The 26,187-nt window shown below is 36.6% G+C and overlaps 1 protein-coding gene across 4 annotated transcripts in view; it reads right to left on the reverse strand.

Annotated features, from left to right (window-relative positions):
• AKT3 (AKT serine/threonine kinase 3) overlaps window positions 1–26,187 on the reverse strand; it is a 303,335-nt gene that overhangs the window by 121,387 nt on the left and 155,761 nt on the right. For 3 of the 4 annotated variants that reach the window (XM_032317285.1, XM_032317283.1, XM_032317284.1), the window contains 3 exons: window positions 24,798–24,909; window positions 10,870–11,014; window positions 2,461–2,592 (listed from right to left, as the gene is read on the reverse strand). In XM_032317285.1, the coding sequence (XP_032173176.1) occupies window positions 2,461–2,592; window positions 10,870–11,014; window positions 24,798–24,909 (389 nt within the window). The remainder of the gene's footprint in view (window positions 1–2,460; window positions 2,593–10,869; window positions 11,015–24,797; window positions 24,910–26,187) is intronic. The other variant, XM_032317286.1, reaches the window with a different exon arrangement.

Consider the following 26,187-nt stretch of genomic DNA (forward strand, 5'->3'; position numbering starts at 1 on the left):
CTGTAACTGCTGTAGACAAGATCCACTGATGGAAGTTAAAATGAGCGGGCAAACGTTAAAAAAAACAAAAACCGACCTGCACAGTGTCAGAGCATCACCCTAAGATAGTTATTTATTACAATGGGGAAGACGGTAACTCTACCGCAGAGGAACCTGGTGGACAGTGCTTTAGTCCAGCGATCAGTGTGAACGTCAACAGCAGCAAGGCATGTGGACACCATTTAGTCCCCGGGATGAGGCTCTGTGATGGGCGCATCAGGATTCAAACCCCAGGTCTTGTTAGACTCTAAAACATTATACTGTTCATCGTTTTACTATAAACAGACATATTTTTTCTGGACTTGTTGATGAAAATATCAAGAATAGTACACCAAGCTGGATATGCGATCACTGGTAAAACATACCCAGTTCTGCAGTTACTCAGAAAAGTATAATTAATTAGTAAGGGAAGACAGGTTCCAAGGGAGGCTAATGCATAAAAGAAAAAACAGAACAGAAATGCTATTTACTGACGCTTGACACATGGTAGCTGGTAAAATTAATAATAATCACAGCAAATACTTACAGTGATAACATATTTATTTTCATTTAATCTTAATTCAGTTTTATTTATAGCAAATGCTATTATACTTATTCATTTATTTAATTCTAATGACAACTCTATGAAATAGGTACTGTATGATCTCCATTTTGCAAATAAAGAAATTAATGCATAAAAAGTTGAGTAATCAGTTTGGGATCATTTAGTAAGAGGCACTATACTACCTCCCAGAAAATATCAGTTTAATGAATAGTGTCAGGTACTATGCTAAATACTTTACATATCCCAATCCTCAATATTCCTGTTCAGAAATACGTTCTTTAAAAAATTTTTATTTAAATACAATTTAAGTAACATATGCTGTATTAACAGTTTCAGAGGTAGAATTCAGTGATTCATCAGTTGCATTGAACACCTAGGGTTCATTACTTCAAGTGACTGTTTTTCTTTTAACAAGTGAAATTTTGCAGATGAAAAACGCAAGGCTCCATTGGGTGGCTCGACACGCTACAGGACACCAAGCATGCGTGGCCTCCACCTGGTGCCGGTCACCTGCTTCTCCTCCCCGATTTACTTTGATAAGCACATATGCTCCCCCAAACACTGCAAGGGAGTAGCACTCCCCCAAAACTGGTTGTTAAAGGTCATTAGATGGTAAGATGCAACCCTGGGATGCGAATCCAGGCCCGTGTGACTCCCAGGTCAATATTCTTTCCCATACCAGACCCAGACTTGTGTAAGAGTTGAAAGGAAAACAAATGTACAAAGACGGGGAGAGCAAAGCCTCACAGAGTGTGAGAAGGAATACACTCCAGATGAGAAGACTAGACGCTCCCTGGTGGTCTAGTGGTTAGGATTCGGCGCTCTCAGATGAGAAGACTACACAGTAGACCCGTGAATGTGTTTGAACTGTGCAGGTCCACTTACACGTGCATTTTTTTTTTTTGATAAATATGGTACAGTCCTAGGAATGTATTTTCTGTTCCTTATGATTTTTTAATTATATTTTCTTTTCTCTAACTTACTTCATTGTAAGAATACAGTATGTAAGACATGGGACATACAAAGTATGTGTTAACTGACCGTTCATGACATTGTGAAGGCTTTCAGTCAATAGCAGACTGCAGGAAGTCAAAAATTACATGTGGACTTTCAACTGAGCAGGGAGTCACCCTTAACCCCCATGGTGTTCAAGGGTCAACTGTGGTTTGAAAGTTAAAGTCATCCATTAAGTATACCAATAATATTATGTATCATTTATTGAATTAAATGAAACATCAAGCAAGGACCAATTTGTAAAGTATATTGAATTTGTCTATTGAGGGAATCAGGATTCAGTTCAGAATTCAGAGTGAGAACTGGCATCATTAACATGTTAGTTATCTGTGTATGTCTAAGCTGAACAAAGTTATGGAGCTCCTGAAAGAATTTCAAAGGCTATTTCTTTTAGTTTCATGATTCTTGTGTTTTCAAATCCATTAATGGTGCTTTCCCACTCATCATTACATAAGCTGTATGATTTATGGGTGCAAATCATCTATGCTATTTGAATGATTTTACTTAATAATAAAGAATTCAGAATGTTGGGGGAAAATAGCAAAAAGCAATACTAGTATAATTGTGACATAGGTCACAAAAACAGTCAAAACATTCCCCCAAATACACAAGCATGGAATAAATATTTTTATCTCTTCAAGGAAAAAAAATAGCTTCGGTATACAACATTCAGATAATATTAATAAACTTGTGAAATTTTTAACACTATAAATAAATATTGATACATAGATACTACTGCAATAGTAGCCCACCCACATTTTGGATATTTAATGGAATTTCTACAGTTTAGTTGTGTATGCAAGAACACACACGAGTGCATACCATAAGGAAAAATTCAGTAATCAACTCTAGTAATCAATTACCTTTGCAATAATAACTTCCTTCTTCAGAATCTTCATAGCATAGTATTTGCCACTTGCCTTCTCTCGAACCAAAATAACTTTCCCAAAAGTGCCTTTACCTAGTAGTTTCAAATAGTCAAAATCATTCATTGTCTGAAAAATACAAATTAAAAAATATGGTATGAAATATCAGATGCAATTTATTTATAAACATTATAGGTATATGTTTGCAGTATCTACTCAAAAGCAAATTTTACCGATTTCTAAACACACTTAAATGAATAAGAATCCGACTGGCAATGGCTGCCTCACCAGCAATCGTGGATACTTTTAAGCAGTTTTCAGATATGGGAGACAATAATTTTGAACCTCAAATTCCTCAGCTACCAAGCTATCAGTCAAGTGTAGGGGCAAAAGGAAAAAAAGAATCATTTTAATTCACTTTCAAGGACTCTCTTTTATAGAAGTATAATTAATATACAATTTTAGTTTCAGGTGTACAATATAATGATACAACAGTTCTATATATTTCTGTGTTCACCAAGATAAGTGTACTCTTAATCACCTTGATCTCTTTAACCCACCCATCCCACCTGGCTTCTCTCTGACGTCTATCAATTTTTCTTTTTTTAAAGATTTTATTTATTTATTTGACAGACAGAGATCAGAAGTAGGCAGAGAGGCAGGCAGAGAGAGAGGGAGGAAGCAGGCTCCCTGCTGAGCAGAGAGCCCAATGCGGGGCTCAATCCCAGGACCCTGGGATCATGACCTGAGCCGAAGGCAGAGGCTTAACCCACTGAGCCACCCAGGCGCCCCATCTGACATCTATCAATTTGTTCTCTGTATTTAAGAGTCTGGCTTCTTGGGTCTCCTTTTTCCTTTGTTCATTTGTTTTGTTACTTAAATTTCACATATAAGTGAAATCATATGGTATTTGTCTTTCTCTAACTGATATTTCAACCTTTTTTTTATACTCTCTATTATTATTATACTCTTATTATATTATTATTATTATACTCTCTAGCTCCATCCATGTCATTGCAAATGGCAATGGTTTGTTCTTTTTTTGGGTTGAGTAATATTCCGCTGTGCGTGTGTGTATGTATCACCTCTCCTCACCCATTCATCTGTCAGTGAACACTTGGGCTACCTTCAAATCCTGCCTCTTATAAATCACGCTGCAATAAACATAGGAGTATGCACATACATTTTCAAATTGGTGTTTTTGTGTCTTTAGGTAAGTACCCAATAGTGGAATTACTGGATCATATGGTAATTCTATTTTGCATGTTTTGAGGAACTGCCACACTGTTTTCCAAGAACCCAAGTTTCTCAGGGTTTAGCATGGCCACTATCCCCAAACAACATGGCCATCAAAAATGTCCCCCACAAACATTTCTAAATACATCTAAGGGAGCAGTACCCTTCAGGGAAGCCTTTTGAGAATGTTCTTTAACAAAATTAGGATAAGCTCCTAGGAAGTGAAAGACAGGTGTGTAAGAAATGCTGGAAATAACCCTGGAGCCCAGTAAGAAGAAGTCTAAGAAGAAGCAGTACAACATCTGAGAAACAAGTTGGTGCAATTCAAAATAGAAAGTCACAGACATCTAAGAATGCCTTTAATTAATCAGCTTGTTCAGTTTCATTTCTCACTCTTAAGTGAGCTGATTCCCAGGATTTTGCCAAGCAGACCTGCTACTTGCTCTCTACAGCCCCCTTTATGCATGCTTTTGCTGTTTTATGAAGGTTCTTCCAAAAATTTCCATAATTTTGATATTGGTTGTCCACTAATGCCTTTCCCCCACCCAGCTTTTTATTTGTGTGGGCTTGTCTCTTTTTTTGTGCTTTTACTACCATTTTAATGGGCTTTTAAGTGGAAGGGAAGATAACTGGGTATGCTCAGTTTATCATCTTAAATTTAAATTCAGTTCAGAGATCTTCATGAATAACAAGTTAAGAACCTGGGTTTTATCCTATAGATGATCAGTAGTTATTAAAGACTTTTGTGCCATTTTACAACTGTATTTTTTTCCTGTTTACCACCCATCTGAATCAAGAATGTCTCAAATCAATGATCTCACTTCCACATTAAGAAACTGAATGAGAGCACAATAAGCTGAAGAGAAGAAAGGAAATAATAAAGATCAGAGCAGAAATCAATTTTTAAAAATTTTAAAGGAAAAAAAGTAGAGGATATCATATTAGAAGATCAATAGAATTGATAAACCTCTAGCCAGATTGCTCAGGAAAATAAAGACGGAAGACACAAATGACCAATGTTACGAATAAAAGAGCTGACATCATTCCAAACTCTACAGACATTAAGAGGATCACATGGGAATATTATAAACAGCTTTATGCCCATGAAATCAACAAGATACATGAAATGAATAAGTTTCCTGAAAACCTCACACTATCAAAGCTCACTCAAACAGAAATAGGTAACTTGAATGCCCTATGTCTACTAAGAAAATTGAATCTGTGGTCAAAAAACTCAACAAGGAAAACTCTAAAGCCAGGTGCTTTCACTGCTGAATTTTATAAACATTTAAAGAAGAAACGATACCAATTCCATATAAATTCCTACAGAAAGTTGAGAAAAAGAGAACACATTCCAATATACCCTATGAGGCCATTTTACCCTGGTAATCAAAATCAGACAAAAACATTACAAGAAAACTACAGACCAATATTCTTCATATACATATTTGTAAAAATTTTTTAAAATTTACAAATGCTTATATTTATTTTCAACATTATGTGCTGCCTATAATTTTGAAAATTTTTCCAAATGTCAAGTTACAATATCTTAACCATTCAATAATATCTTCAGTTCAAAAGTAGCAAAAGGTATCAGGGAAAATAAAAAAGTACATTTATATTCAACTCAAAATCAAACATGGCACTAAATATTCAGAATAGAGTTAACAAGGTTAGTGTCATTTGAATAGTTGATAGTATTAAGAAATTTTGTTTGCATTAATAGATTTCTAAAAACCAAGGGATACTAAATAACCACAAAGCTATCTGTGCGAGGTAGTCTCCAACGATGGCGGCCACTAGTCCTTTGACTCCTACGCACATGCCATTCTTCCCCTGAAGAGGCAGGCTCTTCCTCTCCCTTGGCTAGTCTTCTGTCCTGCTTTGAACAGAGAATATGACCAAAGTAATACTATGCCAGTTCCAGGTCCAGCCTTTAAATGTGGAAGCTTATGCTTTCACACCTTGGAGAAGTCATAATTGAAAGGCAGCCTTCATGCTGTAAAGATAGATACCATGTACAAAGGGCCTGGGTGATGAGACACCATAAGCCAAGAGATCACATGGAGGAGAACTAAGAATCCAGAAGCAAGAGAAAGGATTTCTTGGCTCTTCCAGGCCAGCCTGTTTGCTAACTGAATGCAACCGCTTAAGAGACCCATGTGAGACCAGTACAAGGGGCCACACAAACCAAAAAATCATGAGAAGTAAGGTACCATTACTGTTCTAAGACTTTAAACTTGGTAGTTTGTTCCATGGCAATAGTGAACGAAGAGACCTTATTCTTGTAACGAGGCTCTGAAATTATTTTTGGCTCAAAGCTTCATTTGAACAGTACCCTCCTCAATTTGTATCTAAATGCACTAAAAATGATACTTGCTGTGTCCTATTATTAAATATCATATAATTGGAAACCAAATTCTTAGAGATAAAAATCAGAAAGGAATTTATAAATTGCTTTATGACATTTTCAGATGAAAAGCAATATGTAATTATAAAATATTACTAGATTCCTTAAGGATTGCAATTCTTAGAGAAAAGATGGTTTTATAAAAGTATTATAGCCTTGTCCCTAAATTTCACAGCTTCTATTAGTTTGACTGCCAACCTTAAAAAAAGAGAATTTGTATGGAAATTAATATTAGTAAAAGCAACCTATGTGAAAAAAATCAGAAACAGATTTCATACCTATTTTGACAAAACTTAAGAAAATTTTAAAAGTATCTTTGATACCAAATGCTCACGTTCGGCACGGTACACACAGTAATTATCTAGTCTTTACAAATGAAATATAACCCATTACAAAATGTTTCCCTCTTTTAGATGGTGTTAAGGAGAAAAAATAACGGTAAGACTTTAATAAAAGATGGCAGCATAGATCCTCTGCAAAAAAATCAATCCTCTAAAACCCAACCCCCCAAATTTATTATGTAAATATTTAACACAGTTCTAGTCTTTCCTTCACATTATCTCCAGCGTGTTGATGTAGCTCTTTTTGGTTAAGAGACGCACGGACATACACAACAAATGCTTAGTAAATGTATTTGAATACACACTAGAGTATAAGAAGAAGGCTAATTATGTAGTCCAAAATGTAGGTTAAAGAATATGAATATATAATTGAAGGTGAACACAAGAAATCTCTCAGCACGTTTAGTCAAAGAAGATAAACCCACGTACAATTTACAACGCTAAGAGCTAAACCAAGAGCTGAAAAGGGAGGCTTTCAAGAAATTCACCTTTGTCCAGCCAACCTCCCCGCCACGGATCTGCGGCTCCTTCCCTGGCTAGGCGAGGAGACGGAGTGTTCTGCAGGTGCCTGTGAACCTTCTTCACCTTTTCTCCACGTGCCAGCCACTAAGTAACACAACTCCAAGGACCAGAGGCAGACACAATGGGAAGGTGGCATGTACTGCTCAGACTTGACGCCAAGTCAGGAGACCACAAAGAGCTGCTCTCAGAGAGGCCCGTGCTGGGCACTTAAAAATCAGGCCAAACGCTGACTCGCACTTGGCTGTTGATCCTTGAACGCTGTGCCCTTCACATACCTGACCCTACAGAGAATGGCCGCTCGGCAGACCAAGATTAGGCCCTCTGAGTCCTCTCATCAAATTCCTTTAAAGATCGTCTTTTGGTTGAAACACAGAACAGAGCATAAATCTCGTTATGAGGCCTCTGCCCCTTTTCCACCACTTGGTGTGTTTCCTTAAGAGATGTTTCACGGGTGCTGCGGATACTGGGTGACCCGCTCCCACTAACAGTGGTCGCCAGCGCTGTGTTGGAGGCGAGAGAAAACGGCTCCGACAGTTCTCAGCGGAGTTAACACGAGCAGTAGCCCTTCCCTCTTCCCATCGCTCATTTTTCAAAAAGTGAACAAAGAAGAAAATGTACGCTGTAAACTATGAGAAAGGCATTCTTATTTCAGAATATCTGTTTACAGTGTCTGAGATGAAAAATAATCTGGACTTCAGTCATTCTTTTTATGAAACCTGATACACACAGAGGATGTAGTACTAGGGCACTAGGGAGGCGATAGCACTCTTTTACCCTGTTTAAGGAAGCTGTTAGGGCCATCACAAAAGAGTGGTACAGAGGTTCGAACTTTTTCTACATTCTTTGTCATTTAAAACAGTTTTTATACAATCTCATTTAAAATGAAATGAAACAGGGCTGCCTGGGAGGCCCAGTTGGTTGAGTGTCCGACTCTGGATTCCAGGTCAGGTCACGCTCTCAGGGTCCTGAGATCGAGCCCCGAGTCAGGCTCCAGGCTCAGCAGGGAGTCTGCCTGGGATTCTCCCTCTCCCTCTTTCTCCTGCTTACGTGCTCCCCCTGCCCTCTCTCTCAATAAATAAATTAATTAAATAATTAATGAAATCTTTAAAAAAATTTTTTAAAAATGAAATGAAATAATAACAAACAATAGAAATCAGATATAGGTCAAATAAGACAACGAATTGCCCTATTTTCAAAATACCATTCATATCAATTTTTAATTTCTGAGACCCAGTTTCAGTGAGATTTCTTAGAGAATCTGCTTTAAAAACCCTACTTTCTATCATTACTCTGTAATATTAAAATTCTACTGATTTTCCCAAGAGTACATCAATATATAATGAAATTAACTGAAACAGTAAGCACAACAGCTTGACATAAATATTTTGAGAAACCAAGTACAATCGTTAAGAGAGAATGTCTGTATAATTTTGTTCTCTAATATAACTTGGTCATGCAATGAGTCTAATAATTATACTGATTATAAAGGCTCATGAGATATCAATCAATAATAAGAAATAAGGTGCACATTGAAGTTAGACAGTATAAAATTAAAAGTCCTTACATGTTTGAACAAGATTTTAACTTTTCTGAACGTCAGATGAATCACCTACAAAATGGGATAATCAGGCTCACCTGATTTTTGAGAGGATTAAATGAGATAATCTATCTAACAGTGCTGTCAAGAGCACAGCAGCAAATAAACTTAAAATAAACATTTACAAGTGATAATTAGTGAAGGTGATGAATTCGAAGATACTCCACACTGGTAACTGTGAAAGGAGGAAATTGCACTGTGCTTTTTAACATGATTTATACCCCGCCTTAACAGAGAAAAAGATAAAATAAAATCCACCATGCTTTTGCATTTTTACATCTTTGAAAATGTCTCTTTTCATTCAAAATTTTTGGTAAAAAATTCCCATATTCATTTCTAAATTCTCTCATCGATCAGCAAGAGTATTTCTAGTTAGGGTATTATAAACTCCCCACTTCCAACCTGTAACTGCCTCAACAGCAATGTAACAGTTATTAAGCAGAGTTTTAGGAATTTCAGCTAATGGAGGTATAGTGCTACAGATTGTTACTGGATGGGGTAATATGAAATTCAAAGGACAAGATTAATTGGTACCTGATTTTTAATTTATGAGCAGAGCTACAATCTACAAGTGCACATAGACATCCAAAAGAAGCTTTCTTATCTCTGAGTAGGTGAGTAAATCTAGACTGTTTCTTTATTTTTACTTCTTTGCAATGACTAAAGAACAAGGGGGCATTAAGCTGACTTAAAAGAGGGATTCATTTCAACTAACAGAGGTAAGTCTTCAATGAAGACACAAAGAGTTCTCAGACATTTGACTATGATCAAGACAGACTATTATAAGTAGAACAGAAATTTCAGATGAGAGAGAAATTAACTTCATCAAGTTCATACGTTTAGATGTGGAAAAAGGAGGATTTGAACTCAAGCAGTCTAACTCTGAAGAGTTCTTATTCATTGTGCTAAGACCAAATCACATGGGTAATTACATTAGAAATTAGCGTTTTCCTACATGGAGATTAAATTTACAATTCACTATAACAAATATATTCTAACATGATAAATGGCATGTTCATTTAATTTGAACACTTAGATCTTTAATCTTAAAATATCATTTTCATGCAAGGAAGTTGTTTTTTAATTTTTTTTTAAAGATTTTATTTATTTATTTATAGACAGAGATCACAAATAGGCAGAAAGGCAGGCAGAGAGGTGGGGGAGAAGCAGGCTCCCCGCTGAGCAGAGAGCCCGATATAGGGCTCGATCCCAGGACCCTGAGATCATGACTTGAGCCGAATGTACAGGCTTTAACCCACTGAGCCACCCAGGTGCCCCTAATCTTAAAATATCATTTTCATACAAGGAAGTTGTTTTTTATTTTTTTTCGAAGACTTTATTTATTATTTGATAGGAAGACGGTGAGAGGAGGAACACAAGCAGGGGGGTTGGAGAGGGAGAAACAGGCTCCCCGCCAAGCAGGGAGCCTGATGCAGGGATCGATCCCAGGACCCCAGGATCATGATTTAAGCCAAAGGCAGACCCTTAATGACTGAGCCACCAGGCACCCCTAATTTTCTTTCTTTCTTTTTTTTTTTTTTTTAAGATTTATTTATTTATTTTAGAGAGAGAGTGAGCGGGGGGAGTGGCAAAGGGAGAGAGACTCTAAAACAGACTCCCCACTGAGCACAGAGCTCAATTTGGGGCTTGACCCCAGGACCCTGAGATCATGACCTGAGCCAAAATCAGATGCTCAAGCGACTGAGCCACACAGGCACCCAGCTTTTTAATTTTCTATAACAACGAAAATCACAATTAATAACTCCATCAATCTATAAACTGGCATTTATTAATCTGGAAGACTCAGGGAAGGAAAACTCCTTTCCCACACTGGCTCAGGAGCAGCCGTTAAAATAAAAAGCTATTAGTGAGGCTGGGGCGTCAGGCAGGAAGCACACCAGAACCATGTCTCCTTCTGCTTTGAGCATACAAAATACCAAATGGAAAATGACCAGATCATTAGGGAAAACGTTATTTCCAAGTTCTAAAATGGTATGAAAAACAGTAAGAGAAAAATGCAAATTATAAATCAGCACAATGGCGCTTCACTCAACAAGTTCGCCCAAAGCCCTATCAGCAGTCAATGTTAAGTGCCAACCCATGAAAATGAGGTGACATCTAAATTACTTGGTCTTAAACAATGACAGGTATTTCAGATTTACCAGGATAAACACCACCCACATCTACATATTTGCATAACATAAGATCATCCGCCAACGCTTCTTGCAAATGGCAATTTTCGTGTATTTCTTCCAGATACATATACTGTGCTGAGGAGGGAAGACATTACTATTCTCTACCTTTCTTTTATGATGGGTTGTGGAAGCATCCATCTCTTCCTCCCCTATATTATCAATTTGTGAAGTTGGACTACAATTCATTCTCTCCTCTTCTTGTCTCTGAAGTCTGTCTGCTACAGCCTGAATGGCTTCTGTCCACTCTTCCCTATAAAAACAAGTACAGTTTGCCATTAATAAAGAATGGTAAATGATTCAAATATTTCCCTTTCGTAAAATATGACATCAACACAAATAAAATCTATTCCAGGATCACACACACCCATACATGGTAAACATATCCTCCTCCCACACTTACTCAAAGGTGAAATTATTCCCAAAAGCATTTAACATTATAGACCTTACAATTGTAGGAGCATTTAAGTATAGAAGAAAAAAGAAGGAAAGGATTATAAGAAACCCTTATAAGATTATAAGAAACCCTATAAAGGTTAAAACCCTTTAAAAGTACAGTTAAATTTTATTGCCTATCCACATCTTACCTATAAAGTAAATTGACTTCCTAGAGCTTACTGCCCTTAAAAGACTTTTTTGTTTAGCCATTGTTACGTTTATCATTGGTATGGTCAAGATCTACTGTGGTCCAACGGCAGTTCCAAGAAAAGGTTTTCAAAGTCAAAGCCTTTTACTATTCTTTCTATTTTTTTTTTTCTTTTCAGTGTTCCAGAACCCAATCACAGATAAGTTAAAAAAAAAAAAAAAAAAGTCATAGTTTATAGGTAAAACAGTAAATCTCAGGAGTACTGGGTGAAATTTGTATTATCAGATCAAGAATCCTTCATTTCCATATAAATTTTTAAATTAGTGTGTGCTTCTTAAAGTCTGTTCGAATTTTGAGTGGAATTGTCAATTTGGGATAGATTACTATCTGAAATTAAATTTTCCACTCCATGAACATGGTATAGTCTCCATTTATTTAAGCCTTTAATTTCTCAATGCAATCTTTTGTGACTTTCTGTGAAAACATCTTGGACATTTTAAATTTATTCAGAAGTATTTTATTTTTAAGAATATTTGTTTTTTTATTGAAGCATAGTTGACATACAGTATTACACTAATTTCAGGTGTACAACATAGTTACTCAACACTTACATGCACTATGAAATGTTCACCACATAAATGTAATTACCCTGTTATGATACAAATTTATTACAATATTATTGATTATATCTGCTATGCTGTATTTTACACCCCTGTGACTTACTTTCTGTAGGTCTTTGGTAAAATGTCTATTCAAGCCCTCTGCCTTTTTAAAAATCATATTATTGGGGGGGTGGCATTAAGTTATAGGAGTTCTTTGTATATTTTGGGTATTAATCCTTTATCAGATATGTCATTTGCAAATATCTTCTCTCATTCAGTATGCCTTTTTGTTTTGTTGATTGTTTCCTCTGTAAAAGCATTTTAGTTTGATGCAGTTTCAGTTGTTTGTTTTTGCTTTTGTTGCCCTTGACTCAAAGAGAGATCCAAAAAGTACTGCTGAAACCACTGTCCTAATTCTTTGAGGGGTTTTATCATTTCAGGTCTTATATTTAGATATTTATTTCAGTTCAAGTTTATTTTTGTGTATGATGTTTAAAAAAAAAAGGGGGCCAGTTTCATTCTTTTGCATTAGTTGCACAGTTTTCCCAACACAATTGACTGAAGAAACTCTCTTTCCCTATTGTATATTCTAGCATACTCTATTGTAGAAGAAATGACAAAATAAGCATTGGTTTACTTCTGGGCTACCTGTTCTGTTCCACTGATCTGTTTGTCTATTTTTGTGCCAGCACCAGACTGTTTTGATGACTATAGCTTTCCACTGTATCTTGAAATCTGGAATTGTGATACTACCTGCTTTGTTTTTCTTTCTCAAGGTTGCTTTTGCTATTCAGGGTCTTCTGTGGTTCCACACAAATTTCAGTTTTATGAAAAAATTACTGACATTTTGATAGGGTTTGCAATGAATCTGGAGATTGCTTTGGGTAGTCTGGACATTTTAACATTAATTCTTCTAACCCAAGAACATGTTATATCTTTCCAATTATTTGTATCACCTACGATTTCTTTCCGCAGTGTCTTAGAGTTTTCAGAGTGCAGGTTTTCAACTCCTAGTTAAATTTATTCTTTTTGAATTGATTTATTCTTTTTGAATCAATTGCAAATCTTAATTTCTCTTTCTGATAGTCCCTATAAGTGCCTAGAAAAGCAAGACATTTCTGTCTGTTACTTTTGTATCCTGCAAATTTACTGAATTCATTTATTAGTGCTACTAATTTTCTTGGTTAAGTTCTAGGGTTTTCTATATATAGTATCACTCACCTACAAAAAGTGACAGCTTTACTTCTTCCTTGCCAATTTGGATGCCTTTTATTTTTCTTTTCTGACTGCTAGGGTTAACACTTCCAGTACTGAGTTGATTAAAAAGGGTAAGAGTGAACATCCTAGTCTTGCTCCTGATCGTAGAGGAAAAGCTCGCAAATTTTCATCATTAAGTATGAAGCTAGCTATGCGTTTATGGACTTTACTGTGTGGAGGTACAATTCCTCTATACCCATTCTGTTGAGAATGAATGGACATTGTACTTCGTTAAATGCTTTTTCTGAATCTATGGAGATGATCATATGATTTCTATCCTCATTTTGTTAATGTGCTATATCACACTCACTGACTGATCTGTGGATATAAAACCATCCTTGCACCCATGGAATAAATCCTATTTGATCGTGGGAATGATCCTTTTAATGTACTTTGAATCTGGTTTGTTAACATTTTGTTCCAATTTTGCATCTGTGTTCATCAGAGATATTGGCCTATAATTTTCTTTCTATAGTGTATTTGTCTGGTTTTGGAATTACACTCATGCTGGTCTCACAGAATGAATTTAGAAACAATCCTTACTCTTTAATTTTCTAGGAACAGTTTGAGAAGAATAGGTATTAAATCTTCTATTATTAAATCTATTTTAGGTTTAAATTAATCTCATTAAATATTTCATTTAATTTGAGTTAATCAATTAAATCTTAAATTGAATACCTATTAAGTAATAGGTATTAAATATTTCATAAATTAACCTATGAAGCCATCTGGTCCTGGACTTTTTTACTTACTGGGAGTTATTTGATTACTGACTCAAATCTATTACTACTAACTGGTCTGTTGACATTTTCTATTTCTCCCTCTTTCATCTTGGAAGATTCTAGGTTTCTACTAATTTATCCATCTCTTCTAGGTTGCCCAATTTATTGGCATATAATTTTTCATAAGAATCACTTTAAACCCTTTGCATTTCTGTGGTGTCAGCTATAACTTTTGTTTCATTTCTAATTTAGAGTCCTGTCTTTTTTTGTTAAGAGTCTGGCTAAATAAAGGTCTATCAATTTTGTTCTGCTTTTCAACAAACTAGTTCTTAGTTTCACTGATCTTTTCTACTATTTTTTTAAGTCTCCATTTTATTTATTTCCACTCTGGTGTGATTATTTCTTTCCCTCTACTAACACTGGGCTTGCTCCTCCTTTTTCTTGTTCCTTAGGACTAAGGTTAGATTGTTGGAAATTTTTGTTTTTTTCTTTTTTGGCAGGCCTGTATCATTGGAAATTTGCTTCTTACAACTGCCTTTGCTGGGTAGCAAAGATTTTGAACTGTTGTATTTCCATTTTCATTTCTCTGCATCAATCTTTTAATTTTCTCTGTGTATATATCTGTTAGGTCTGTCTGGTCTAATGTGTCATTCAAGCCACTGTTTTCTTCTTTATTAATTTTTTTCTGCATAATTTCTCCACTGATGTAAATGGGGTGCTAAAATCCCCTATTATGTTAATTTCTACTTTTATGTTTGTTAATTTGCTTTACATATTTAGGTGCTCCTGTGCATGGAAATTTATAACCATTATATTCTTGACTTGATCCCTTCATCATTATGCAATGCCCATCTATGTCTCCTGTTACAGTCTTTCTTTGAAAGTTTATTTTGCCTGATAGGAGTACTGTTACCCCAGCTTCGTCGTCGTCTTTTTTTTTTCTTCACTTCCATTCATACAGTATATGTGTTGTCAGCCCTTCGCTTTCACTCTGTCTGTGTCTTAAGGTCTGAAGTGAGTCTCTGGTAGACAGCATCTAGCTGGGTCTTGTGTTTTTCCCCCTCATTCAGTCACCCTTTATCTTTTGAGTGGAACTTAAAGTCCATTTACATTAAAAGTAATTACTGATAGGGATGCACTTATTGCCATTTGTTGGCATGTAACAACTGGCATGTAACCATTTTCTGGTTGTTTATAGTTCCTCTTGGTTCCTTTCTTCTTCTCCTACTCTCCTCCCTTGTGATTTTATGATTTTCTTGAGTGCTAAGTTTGGGTTCTTTTCTCTTTAGAGGTTTTGTATCTATTAAAGGTTTTCAGTATATGGTTCATATAAGGTTCACATAAAACACTCTATGTATATAAGTCTATTAAAGCTAATGTTCAATTAACTTTAACACATTCTAAAAGCACCATATTTTTACTACTGCTCTCCACATTTTATGTATTTGACTTCACAGTTTACATTTTAATTTGTATATACATTAATTAATTATTCTAGATAGAACTGATTTTACTACTTTCATCTCTTGATCTTCATACTAGTTTTATAAATGACTGACTGACTACCTTTATCATATGTTTGCTTTTACCACTGAAATTTTTCACTAGTAATTTTCTTCGTTCTCATTATGGCCTGTCTTTTCGTCTTAAAAAAGTCCCTTTAACATTTCTTATAAGGCCAGTTGAGTTGTGATGAGCTTAACTTTCATTTGTCTGGGAAACTCTTTTCTCCTTCCTTCTACGGTGAATGACAACCTTGCTGAATAGAGTATTCTTGGTTCTAGTTTTCTTCCTTTCATCACTTAGATTGTATCATGCCACTCGCTTCTGGCTCGCAAAGTTTCTGCTGAAAGACCAGCCTTACCACATTTCCCTTTTATATAACTTGCTACCTCTAAGATTAATTTTCATCTTTAATTTTTGATATTTTAATTATTGTGTGTCTTGATGCGGATCTCTTTGGGTTTATCTTATTTAGGACTCTTTATGCTTCCTGGACCTGGCTGTCTGTTTCCTTCTCCAGGTTAGGAAGTTTTCAATTCTTAGTTCTTCAAAGAAGTTTTCTTCCCCCTTTTCTCTCTCTTCTCCTTTGAGAACCCTATAATGCAAATATTACTAAGTTTGATGTTGTCCCTTACATATCTTCGTATTTTTAGATTCTTTTACTCTCTGTGGTTCAGCTTGAGTGTCTTCCAGTACTTTTAGGTTTTGTCTTTCGGATTGCTGATCTGTTCTTCTGCATACTTTAGTCTTCTGTTATTCCCTCTAAGTGATGCCTGCTGGGTGTGGAGGGGCAGGAGCAGCTTTGGAGGGATACCCACCAGGGCAGGTCCATACGACAGGTGTCTGCAGTGCTAGCAAGGCAGAAGGAGAGTGTCAGAACTGGTGCTTCCAGCACAGGGCCAACTACGCTGAAGGAGATCAAGAAAAATAGCACCTGCCAGTTCTTCCATTACCGGAGAAAGTTCCTACAGATTCCTGACCCTCCAGCACAACCTTGCAATCTTTACATATAGCACAAAAGCTTTCAAACTACTGCCTCTACACTGGGTCTCAGAGTGAGTGATACTGTGTACGCACTCTTTGAGAGTGCTGTTACATATAGCTTTCCTGGAGTTAAGACCCACTAATTTTCAAAGCCAGAGGCTATGGAGGCTTGCCTTCCCAGTGCAAATCCAGGGCTGAGGTGCCCAATAGAGGTCCTCACACAGGACTTCTGCAACTGATAGCCCTCCTGTTTGTGGGTTAGCATATCTGAGGTTTGGTTCCCAAGTTTGTCTCTGTACCTCCTACTCTTCTTGATGTGGTTTTTAAAATATATCTTTAGTCATGGAAGAGCTGTTCAGTAGTCTTCTCAAAGTGAGTTACTCCATATATAGTTATGGCAATGGTGTGACTGTGAGAGGACGTGATCTCAAAATCTTCCTACTCTGCCAGTCTCCCTTGAACAACATCAATTGACTGTTTTCTTAGAATGTTTCTTTCTTTGGCAGCATTCTTCACTTTCTTAGAGACCCCTTCCTGAGTTATCTATTCCTAACTATTTATGCTGCTGTGGAGGCTTTTAAAATTTTTTTAAATTTTCTAATGTTTTGGTAGTACTTACAAATAAAGTTGGTTTTGTATGTTTACCTTGTACCCTGAAGCCTTATTAAGTTGGCAAATGTCTAAAAATAAGAGCAGTTTTACATCTTTCTTTCCAATCTATTTGCCTTCTACTTGTTTTTCTTGCCTTAAATGACCTATATCAGACGATTAGTAGAATGTTAAATAACACTGGTGAGAGAAGACATTGCTACTCTGTTCCAGATCTTAGGGAGAAAGCACGGAAGGTTTTACCTTTGATGATCACATAAGCCATAGGTTTTTTTTATAGACAGAAGTTGAGTAAGTTCCCCTCTATCCCTTGTCAGCTGAGTGTTTTAGTGATGAAAGGGTACTGAATTCTGGCAAATGCTTTTCCTGCATCTGTTGCGATGACCATGTGGTTTTTCTACTTTATCCTCTGAATATAGTGAATTTAGTTTAATGATTTCAGATAATGCAACTGAACTCTTTGGATACACTCCATTTGGTCATGATTTATTATTTTTTCCATATTTTTGGAATTTGTTAAAATTTTGTTAAGAAACTTTGCACTGATGTTTGCAAGTATATTAGATTATAGTTCTATCTTCTTATGATAGCTTTGCCTGGTTTTGAAACAGGAGTGCCCTTTTAAATAAGTTGGAAAGTGTTCCCTTCTCCATTATTTTCTGAACTAGATGGTGTAGGACTGGTAATATTTCTTTAAATATTTGACAGAACTCATCACTGAAGCCATCTGGACTTGGGAGTTTTCTTTGAGAAAAGGTTTTTAAATTATTAACTCAATTCTATTCATTGACATTGGCTGTTCAAGTTTTCTAATGTTTTCTTGGGTTGGCATATTTGTAATCTGTGTCTTCCCTCTTTTCTTCCTTTTCTTTAACAATCTTCCAAGATGCTTTCCATTCTTTTTGGGTTTTTTTCGAAGAATTCGTTTTGGTTTATTGATCATTTTGTTTTCTATTTCACTGATTTTTGAGCTCTAATGTCTCCTCTGGATGTTTACTTGGGTTTACTCTACTTTCCTAGTTTCTTTCTTTTTTTTTTTTTTTAAAGATTTTATTTATTTATTTGACAGAGAGAAATCACAAGTAGATGGAGAGGCAGGCAGAGAGAGAGAGAGGGAAGCAGGCTCCCTGCCGAGCAGAGAGCCCGATGCGGGACTCGATCCCAGGACCCTGAGATCATGACCTGAGCTGAAGGCAGCGGCTTAAACCACTGAGCCACCCAGGCGCCCCATACTTTCCTAGTTTCTTAAAAAGAAAGCTTAGGTCACTGACTTAACTTTCTTCTTTTAGTGTATAGGCATTTATTGTTACAAAATTTCCCTCGAAGCACTCACTAATTTTTATATGCTTTATTTTCATTATCACTCATTTAAAAATGACTTTCTAATGGCCCCTGTGAATTTTGTTTTTGACCCAATGATTTTTTTTTTTTTAAGATTTTATTTATTTATTTGACAGAGATCACAAGTAAGCAGAGAGGCAGGCAGAGAGAGAGGAGGAAGCAGGCCCCCTGCCGAGCAGAGAGCCTGATGCGGGGCTCGATCCCAGGACCCTGGGACCATGACCTGAGCCGAAGGGAGAGGCTTAACCCATTGAGCCACCCAGGCACCCCGACCCAGTGATTTTTAAGAGGTATGCTGTTTAATTTCCAAATACTTAGGAGCTTTTCAGGTTCTTCTTCTTACTGATTTCGAAGCAATTCTATTGAAGCAAAAACCATATTTTATATAATTTCAAACATGCTAAATATATTAAGAATTGCTTATGATCCAGAATATAAGCTGTCCTGGTGAATATACCATGTGCGTTTGAAAACAATGTGTATACTCTCACTTTTGGGTTTAGTATTCTGTAAATATCAACTACATCAAGGTGGATGACAGTGTTATTCTATGACTTTGCTTAATGTTTTTCTCTAGCTGCTCTATCACTTGCTGGAAAGAATTTAAAAATCTACAAATATGGTTGTGGGATATTTTCTCTGTCAACTTTTCTCTGTCCAATTCTGTTATTGCATGTATAAATATTTATGATTGTTACAGCATCCATATTAATTGACCCTTTTGTCATTATAAAGTGTCCTGGAATTCTCTAGAATATTACCTTATTTTGAAATCTGATATAGCAAATCTCTCCCCATGGTTATTGTTGGCATAATATATTTTTACTAATCCATTTATTTTCAACTTAGCTATGTCTTTATAATGCTTAAAGTGCATTTCTTATAAACAGCACATAAGTCGGCCTCGTATTTTTAATTCTGAAACTCTCTGCCTTTTAACAGCAGTGTTTAACCCATTAATACTTAATTGAACTATATATATGGTTACACATAAGTCTACCATTTCACTTTTTCCTACTTTCTTCCTCTTCTTTTTTTCCTCCCTGTTTTTGTTTCATTGTTTTAAAAATTTTCAGAATTCCATTTCATTTTTCCTGTGGCTTCCCTGCCTTGTTTTTGGCATACTTTTATATATAACATTAACTTCATACAGTCAACCTACATAATGTACTCCAGATTAATAAATTTTTTATGATTCTATTTCTCCTCATATCAGCATTGTGGCCATCATGTGCTTGCCTTCCTTTTAGCAATGAAATCATAACATTCATCCTCAATTTAACAAAATCTAATATTATATGTCCATACTTTTTTTTTTATAATTTTTTATTTTTTATAAACACATATTTTTATCCCCAGGGGTACAGGTCTGTGAATCGCCAGGTTTACACACTTCACAGCACTCACCAAAGCACATACCCTCCCCAATGTCCATACTTTTAAGTTTTCTAGGAAGCAGCGATATCATAAGACATTAGCTTTCATTTTCCCTCAACCTCAGTTTATATATTATTATTTTAATTTTTCATTATTCATATAATTAAAGCACAAAATGTTATTATTATTCATAAGATCAATACTCCTTTGGTTTTATCAACTTATTTACCATTTTGTTTTTCATTCCTTCCTACATCTCTTCTCCCATCTGGGATTATTTTTAGTCTGTCTGAATAATGCTGTTAGTATTTCTTTCCTGCAAGTCTGCTGGTGAGAAATTCTATCATTTCTTAACTGAAGTTATTGAAATATTTGACTGAAATATTTTCATCTTAGTTCCCTTGGAAAGTGGTTTTGCTCATCAACACTTATTTTCTTTCAGCACTTTAAGAACATCATTCCATTATCTCCAATTATCATTCCATCCCATAAATTCCATGTCAGTTATTTCTATTGATAACACCTTTTGGTCTAATTGATGCTCTTTTGAAGGTAACTTATCTCTATTGGCTTTGAGGATTTTCCCATTGTCTCTGTTTTCAAAAGTCTAAGGACACTAAGTGGGTTTTCTTTGTATTTTTCCGGCATGAGATTTTCAGGACTTCCCAAATACATGGTTTGCTATCTTTAGCCATTTTAGAAAATTTTCAGCCATTATCACTTCAAATATTTTCTGACCCATTCTTTCTCTCCTCCATTTTGAAATTCCAATTATGTATATGTAAGACCTTCTCGCTGCATTCATCTTACATTGGCTTCTTATTTACTTTTATTTTCCGTCCTTACGTCCATGTTTCATTCTGCATATTCTGTTATAAACTATGTTTGAGCTCCTAATTTTCCCCATTGTTAGGACTAATTTACTGTTAAAACTATCCACCAGTACTCGTGATTTAAAATTTTTTTTTTTCGGGACGCCTGGGTGGCTCAGTTGGTTAAGCGGCTGCCTTCGGCTCAGGTCATGATCCCAGCGTCCTGGGATTGAGTCCCGCATCGGGCTCCTTGCTCGGCAGGGAGCCTGCTTCTCCCTCTGCTTCTGCCTGCCTCTCTGTCTGCCTGTGCTCACTCGCTCCCTCTCCCTCTATGCCTGACAAATAAATAAATAAAATCTTTAAAAAAAAAAAAATTTTTTTTCAATTTTAGAATTCCCATTTTATTCTTTTTTATAATTTCTAGCTCTCTGATGAATTTCCTGTCTTAAATGTTATTTCCTTGAATATACTCACACAGAGTTCTTTTCATCTCTGTCCGATAACTCCATTATCTGGAGAGCCTATTCAGCTGTCTGTTTTGTCTCTGTGATTTCAGAATCTTTGAACCTTGGTGTACTTATTTATTTTTTAATCCTATCAAACGATGTACATTAAAATGTAAAGAGAGTTTGAGATTGTTTATATTTAATTTTAACAGTCCCAAGGAGACTTAGCAAAAGTAGATCACATTAACCAAACTTAAGACCTCAAATAATTGAAAGCTACACTTCAATCCTTAAAAGGTAAGTCTAAATCCAGTTTATCCTTTCTTCTAGTGCCAACCTAAAATGTACTGACATACCATGATCCCTTTTTGGTAGGCCCTGGATTCCAGGACATGATTCCTACATCTGACAGTTATTCCAAATGTCAGCGTCTCAGATACTTCTAGAATCGGCAGGCAAACCCTAGTAAAAGAGTGGGCTCATCTCTCTGGGTTTCACCCTTCCATAAAGTTTTGTTCCCATCATTCTTCACAGGTAAATTGTCCCGTGTATGCCTTTTTTTCTTTTTAAATTTTGTCCATCTTTTCAGAGAGTTCTCAGGTTGACTATTGACCTAAATTACCTCACTCACCAAAATTAAAATATATCTGGATGCTCTGCAGAGGAGTATTGGGCCCAAATATCTCACTAATCAAAGAAAGCAAGCAATCTTCTAGTTCCCACATAATGTTAGAAAATGTACTCAATTTGGAAAACAGAATGGAGACGCCTCCCATGAAGCAAATAAATTTATCTATTTAAAGTATACATACTACTTAAATGAAAATGAATCAATTTTCATAAGCTGATCATTCATTTAAAAATATGCATTTAATTAAAATGCCTAATATATGTATGCTAGTAAATCTCAGTAAGCCATAGTGTAGTACGAACTTATAGCCAGAAGGGAAACCCTGATACTGTAAACATGTACAATGAAGTGTTCTAGGTAAAATGATAACACGTTTGCACTGAGAAGAAAAACAATGCTGGAGTGGGGACCAAAGGAGCGAAATGATTTGTAAATGGGGATGTACACGGTGAGCTGGTACAGGAAGAAACAAGCAAGGGAAGGCATGTCTGGTGTAAGGGCAAAAAGCCCGGAAGCCCACAAGCGATGTGAGAGTCACTGCAGAACTGGGACTTGGGAAACGACAAACAGCTCCCTGCAGCTGTGACAGAAGTGGGTACAGGCGTGCACGTGAACGTGTGTGGGCGAGTGTAGTGGGGCCATCGTTGTAACAATGAGAGTGATTAGCTCTAAGAAAGAAAAATACTCTCGGATGTAAAGTGGATGTCCCAGTGTAACAAAATAAACTGTACATGAAACATATTTCATATATGATGGTGAGTAATTTGAAGTGCGTTCAGTAAAACCAGAGCAAAAACAAAACGAGTATGCTATCACAAAAATCATGTATTAGTTTAAAACAAAAAAATAATAGGCCATCCTACCTGAAAGGAAGAGACAAAATTACTAATATCTGCAGATACTATGCCTGCAAAAGCTAAGAAGATTTGGGGGGAAAAAAAAGTAGCAACTGAAGTTTTGCTTTACTCTAATGTTTGCTTTTACCTGAAATTTTTTCCTTTCTTAATTTTCTTACTTCTAGTTAAGGCCTTTTCCTTCCCTTAGAAGTTAAAAGCTTTATTAGCCTTCTCTAACAAAAACCATGTGGTCTTAGTGCTAGAATGACAGAGAAATCAAAGAGAAAAAAAAAAGAAAAAAACCTAAAAATACAAATATTTATGTATATGTGCCATCCGTAATCACTGAAGACAGAATGGGTTATTCAATGAAAAGAAATGAAGAACCAGGGGCGCCTGGGTGGCTCAGTGGGTTAAAGCCTCTGCCTTCTACTCAGGTCATGATCCCAGGGTCCTGGGATCAAGCCCCGCATCAGGCTCTCTGCTCAGCAGGGAGCCTGCTTCCTCCCTCCCTCTCTGCCTGCCTCTCTGCCTACTTGTGATCTCTCTCTGTCAAATAAATAAATAAAATCTTTAAAAAAAAAAAAAATGAAGAACTGAGCTGGTACAATAGTCTCATGCCTTGGAAAATGCAGATTCTAAATGTCTATCATGCAATAAAACAAATAGAAGGTTTTTTTTAGATTAAGATTAGAGATACATATTTCATTTACAACAAGAACGGATTTTAGACTGGCAGACAGAACATAGAAAATACACAGCTTTTCTAGTTCTCACTACATTTTTTCTAAGTCTTCATTAACATTAAAGTCATATAAAACCTCCAAGCACCAGATTCTAGATGAATGTAGAAAAACACACCCCATGGTAAATATAAAGATGCTGTTTTTTCATTTTTTACTAAAACTGCTTTCTTCTAGTCATAAATGCAAATAAAAACTGATTGTTCAGAAAAGTAGCGTGATCTATAAATGCAGGAACTATTCTGAAGTCTTAAGACATGGCGTAAATCCAGCTTTGCAAACGTAAATGGCAAAATTAATCATGCTTCAATGAGATGTTGTAAATCCACTAAGAATAATATTTCCATTCATTCAGCCAGTCAACAAATACTACGCTGGATCCTGGACTAGGCTGTAAAGATAGAATATTGAGCAAGGAAAATACGATCCCTGCTAGTCAAGAACCTCACGGTCTAGCGAGAAAGGCAAACAAAGATTACAGGGCTGACAGCCTGGATATAAAAGGTACAGGGACAGGCTCGGTCTCTAGCGAGTCAGAGAAGGGTTTGTAGGAAATGTGGTGTTTGAAGCTCAGATCTGACAGATGAATGGGAACTGGCCCAATCATGGTTACGGGTGGAAGTCTAAACACACTGAAGACTTAGCAGATAGAAATGCCCCGGGAAGACAGGAGCGGACAGGGAGAAAGACGTACGGAATTGTATGTACGCTCAAGACCTAAATATGTCTGCACAGAGTAAGACCGGGAGTGTACAAAAGAAAATTGGATCTATCCTTAACTCCGGTTATAAAATTATGTTTACTGATCAAAAGCATTATTAAAATAATACTTTACTATTTACTAGGCCTTATGGGAGGTTATTTCTGGCTTTTTTTCAAAAATCTTAGACAAGCCTCCTAAGACCTGATTTACTCATTTGGAACATAAACTAGTAATATTTGACTTCATGAAGTTGCTGATTTGGATCAACCATGACAACATCCGTGCAAGAAAATGGTTTTGTGGTTGGGCTTGTTGGACTTAACTCAGTTAGCACCAGATAAAAGGGTATGAAAACAGAACTAGGGGGTTGGGGGGGCAGAGGTTGCAGGAATGCACCAATCTGGAGCATGACAATATAGGCTCAGGGAAGTGGCCACTCCCCTCTTTAGCAGTGAGGCCAGTGGAGGCCAGTGAATCCTGGTCCTGGTTTTTCAGGGAGCTTAGTTCCGGTCTCAGGATCCTTCCCTGCCTAACACTCGGGCAGCCCCTGCATAACAGCAGCGCTGCTTGAAACCTGTGCCAGGACCAGCCTCGAGATTCCAAATATGAACACAATCAATTTGACCATTTTTTAAGGTAGTTTAGTTATAAAAACGTCCCAGTTTATATTTCAGTTTTTAAACATCTTGGGTTTTGTTGAGAAGAATATCTTACAGCAGTTCCTGAGGTTGTTGCAAGCCCCTGTTATCATACCAGAAACAATTAAGGGACTACAGGATTTGACAAATGTGTTCGCACAGATTCACAAATGAGGACGTCAGATACACATATATCTTTACACCGACTGTTGCTTTTTCATGAAATAGGAAAAACAGGGTTCTTACCTTTCCTCTGGAGTATCTACATGAAATGTTCTCTCTATAACAGTGGTCCACTGAAGACATCTGATAATAAATGTGTTTGGCTTTGGTCGTTCTGTTTTCATTAACTGGCATTCTAGAAATAACATAAAATGTCTCTTTGAATATACTTACATTCAAACCACGAAGTAAATAGTCGAGAACGACAGAGTTCTGTTCAAGGCAAAACCACTGCCTGCCCTCTCACAGCTTGTCACGGGCCTCCCCTCGGGGTGTTCACAACTTGGCCTGTCTTCCTTTCCAATCCAACACCCATTCCGGCCACATGCTCTATCAACCAACCAAACCGGATGACTGAAGTTTCCCCAGATACATCTTGCTCTGTCCTGTATCTACACCTTCACTCCAGCTGCTCTTAGTACCTGGACTGGCATCCGCTGAGTTCACCCCTACCCCTAAGTAATCACCTACACTCAAAAGAATACCTACCCTTTAAGGCCCAGATCCAAACCTACATTCCCCTCTCCATATTCTCATTATTGTATCCCTCATTTTTCATTATCTTGTATTATTATTTTTCACTTAAGAAGGAATCCTGATCCCTTGCCAAACTGTACACCCTTTGACGATATATACCACCTAAATTCTCAGTCATCACAGCCTGTGGAGCCAGTGAGTCAAAAGGGATAAATTATGTCAGGGAATATCTCAGAAGACTTCAAAGAAAAGTAGCATCCCATAGTGGCTAAGAGTGTGGACTCTAACACCGCATTCCTGGATTCAATTACTTTTCCTACCATGTAACCTTGGACAAGTTAAATTAATCTCTCCAGTCTTCAAGAATTAAAGGGGAAACAAGTACCTACATCATAAAACTGGTGTGGGAATTAGTAATAAATCAGTAAAATACTCAGCATAATGTATGACACATAATAAGCTTTCAGTAGATGTTAGCTATTATCATCAGGTGTACACCTGCGTGGATTTTTAAGGATATGTAGTATTAGATGACAACACAGAATAGGGTAGAGTTGTTTACTGACACTGCTTTTTGGAAGAAACAATTTCCCTCCAGCTGACAAAGTCAACTGTGTTTTTACTGAGAGTCTGCGTGTTCTGTCCTACCTCTATTAGCAACCATTAACTACCATCTCGAAGTCTCTATAAGATCCTGTTGTTGGCCACATTGGACTAGTTCATGGACTCCTTTCACCAGAAAAGATATTCACCCAAGGATCTCTGCTTCGTTTTCTTCTCTTTTCTAACAAGGTTTCATGGCTTCAGCCATCATCTCTTGGTGGGCCAACAGAAAAATTCAGACCTCTTCCCATTCTGGATCTGCATTTTGTGATACCCGTGATGAACTCTACAGGGGCGGTATCTACCTGGCTGACTTGCTGGGTCCTACAGCCGC

The sequence above is a fragment of the Mustela erminea genome, chromosome 17 (genome assembly GCF_009829155.1).
Source record: "Mustela erminea isolate mMusErm1 chromosome 17, mMusErm1.Pri, whole genome shotgun sequence".
NCBI lineage: Eukaryota > Metazoa > Chordata > Mammalia > Carnivora > Mustelidae > Mustela > Mustela erminea.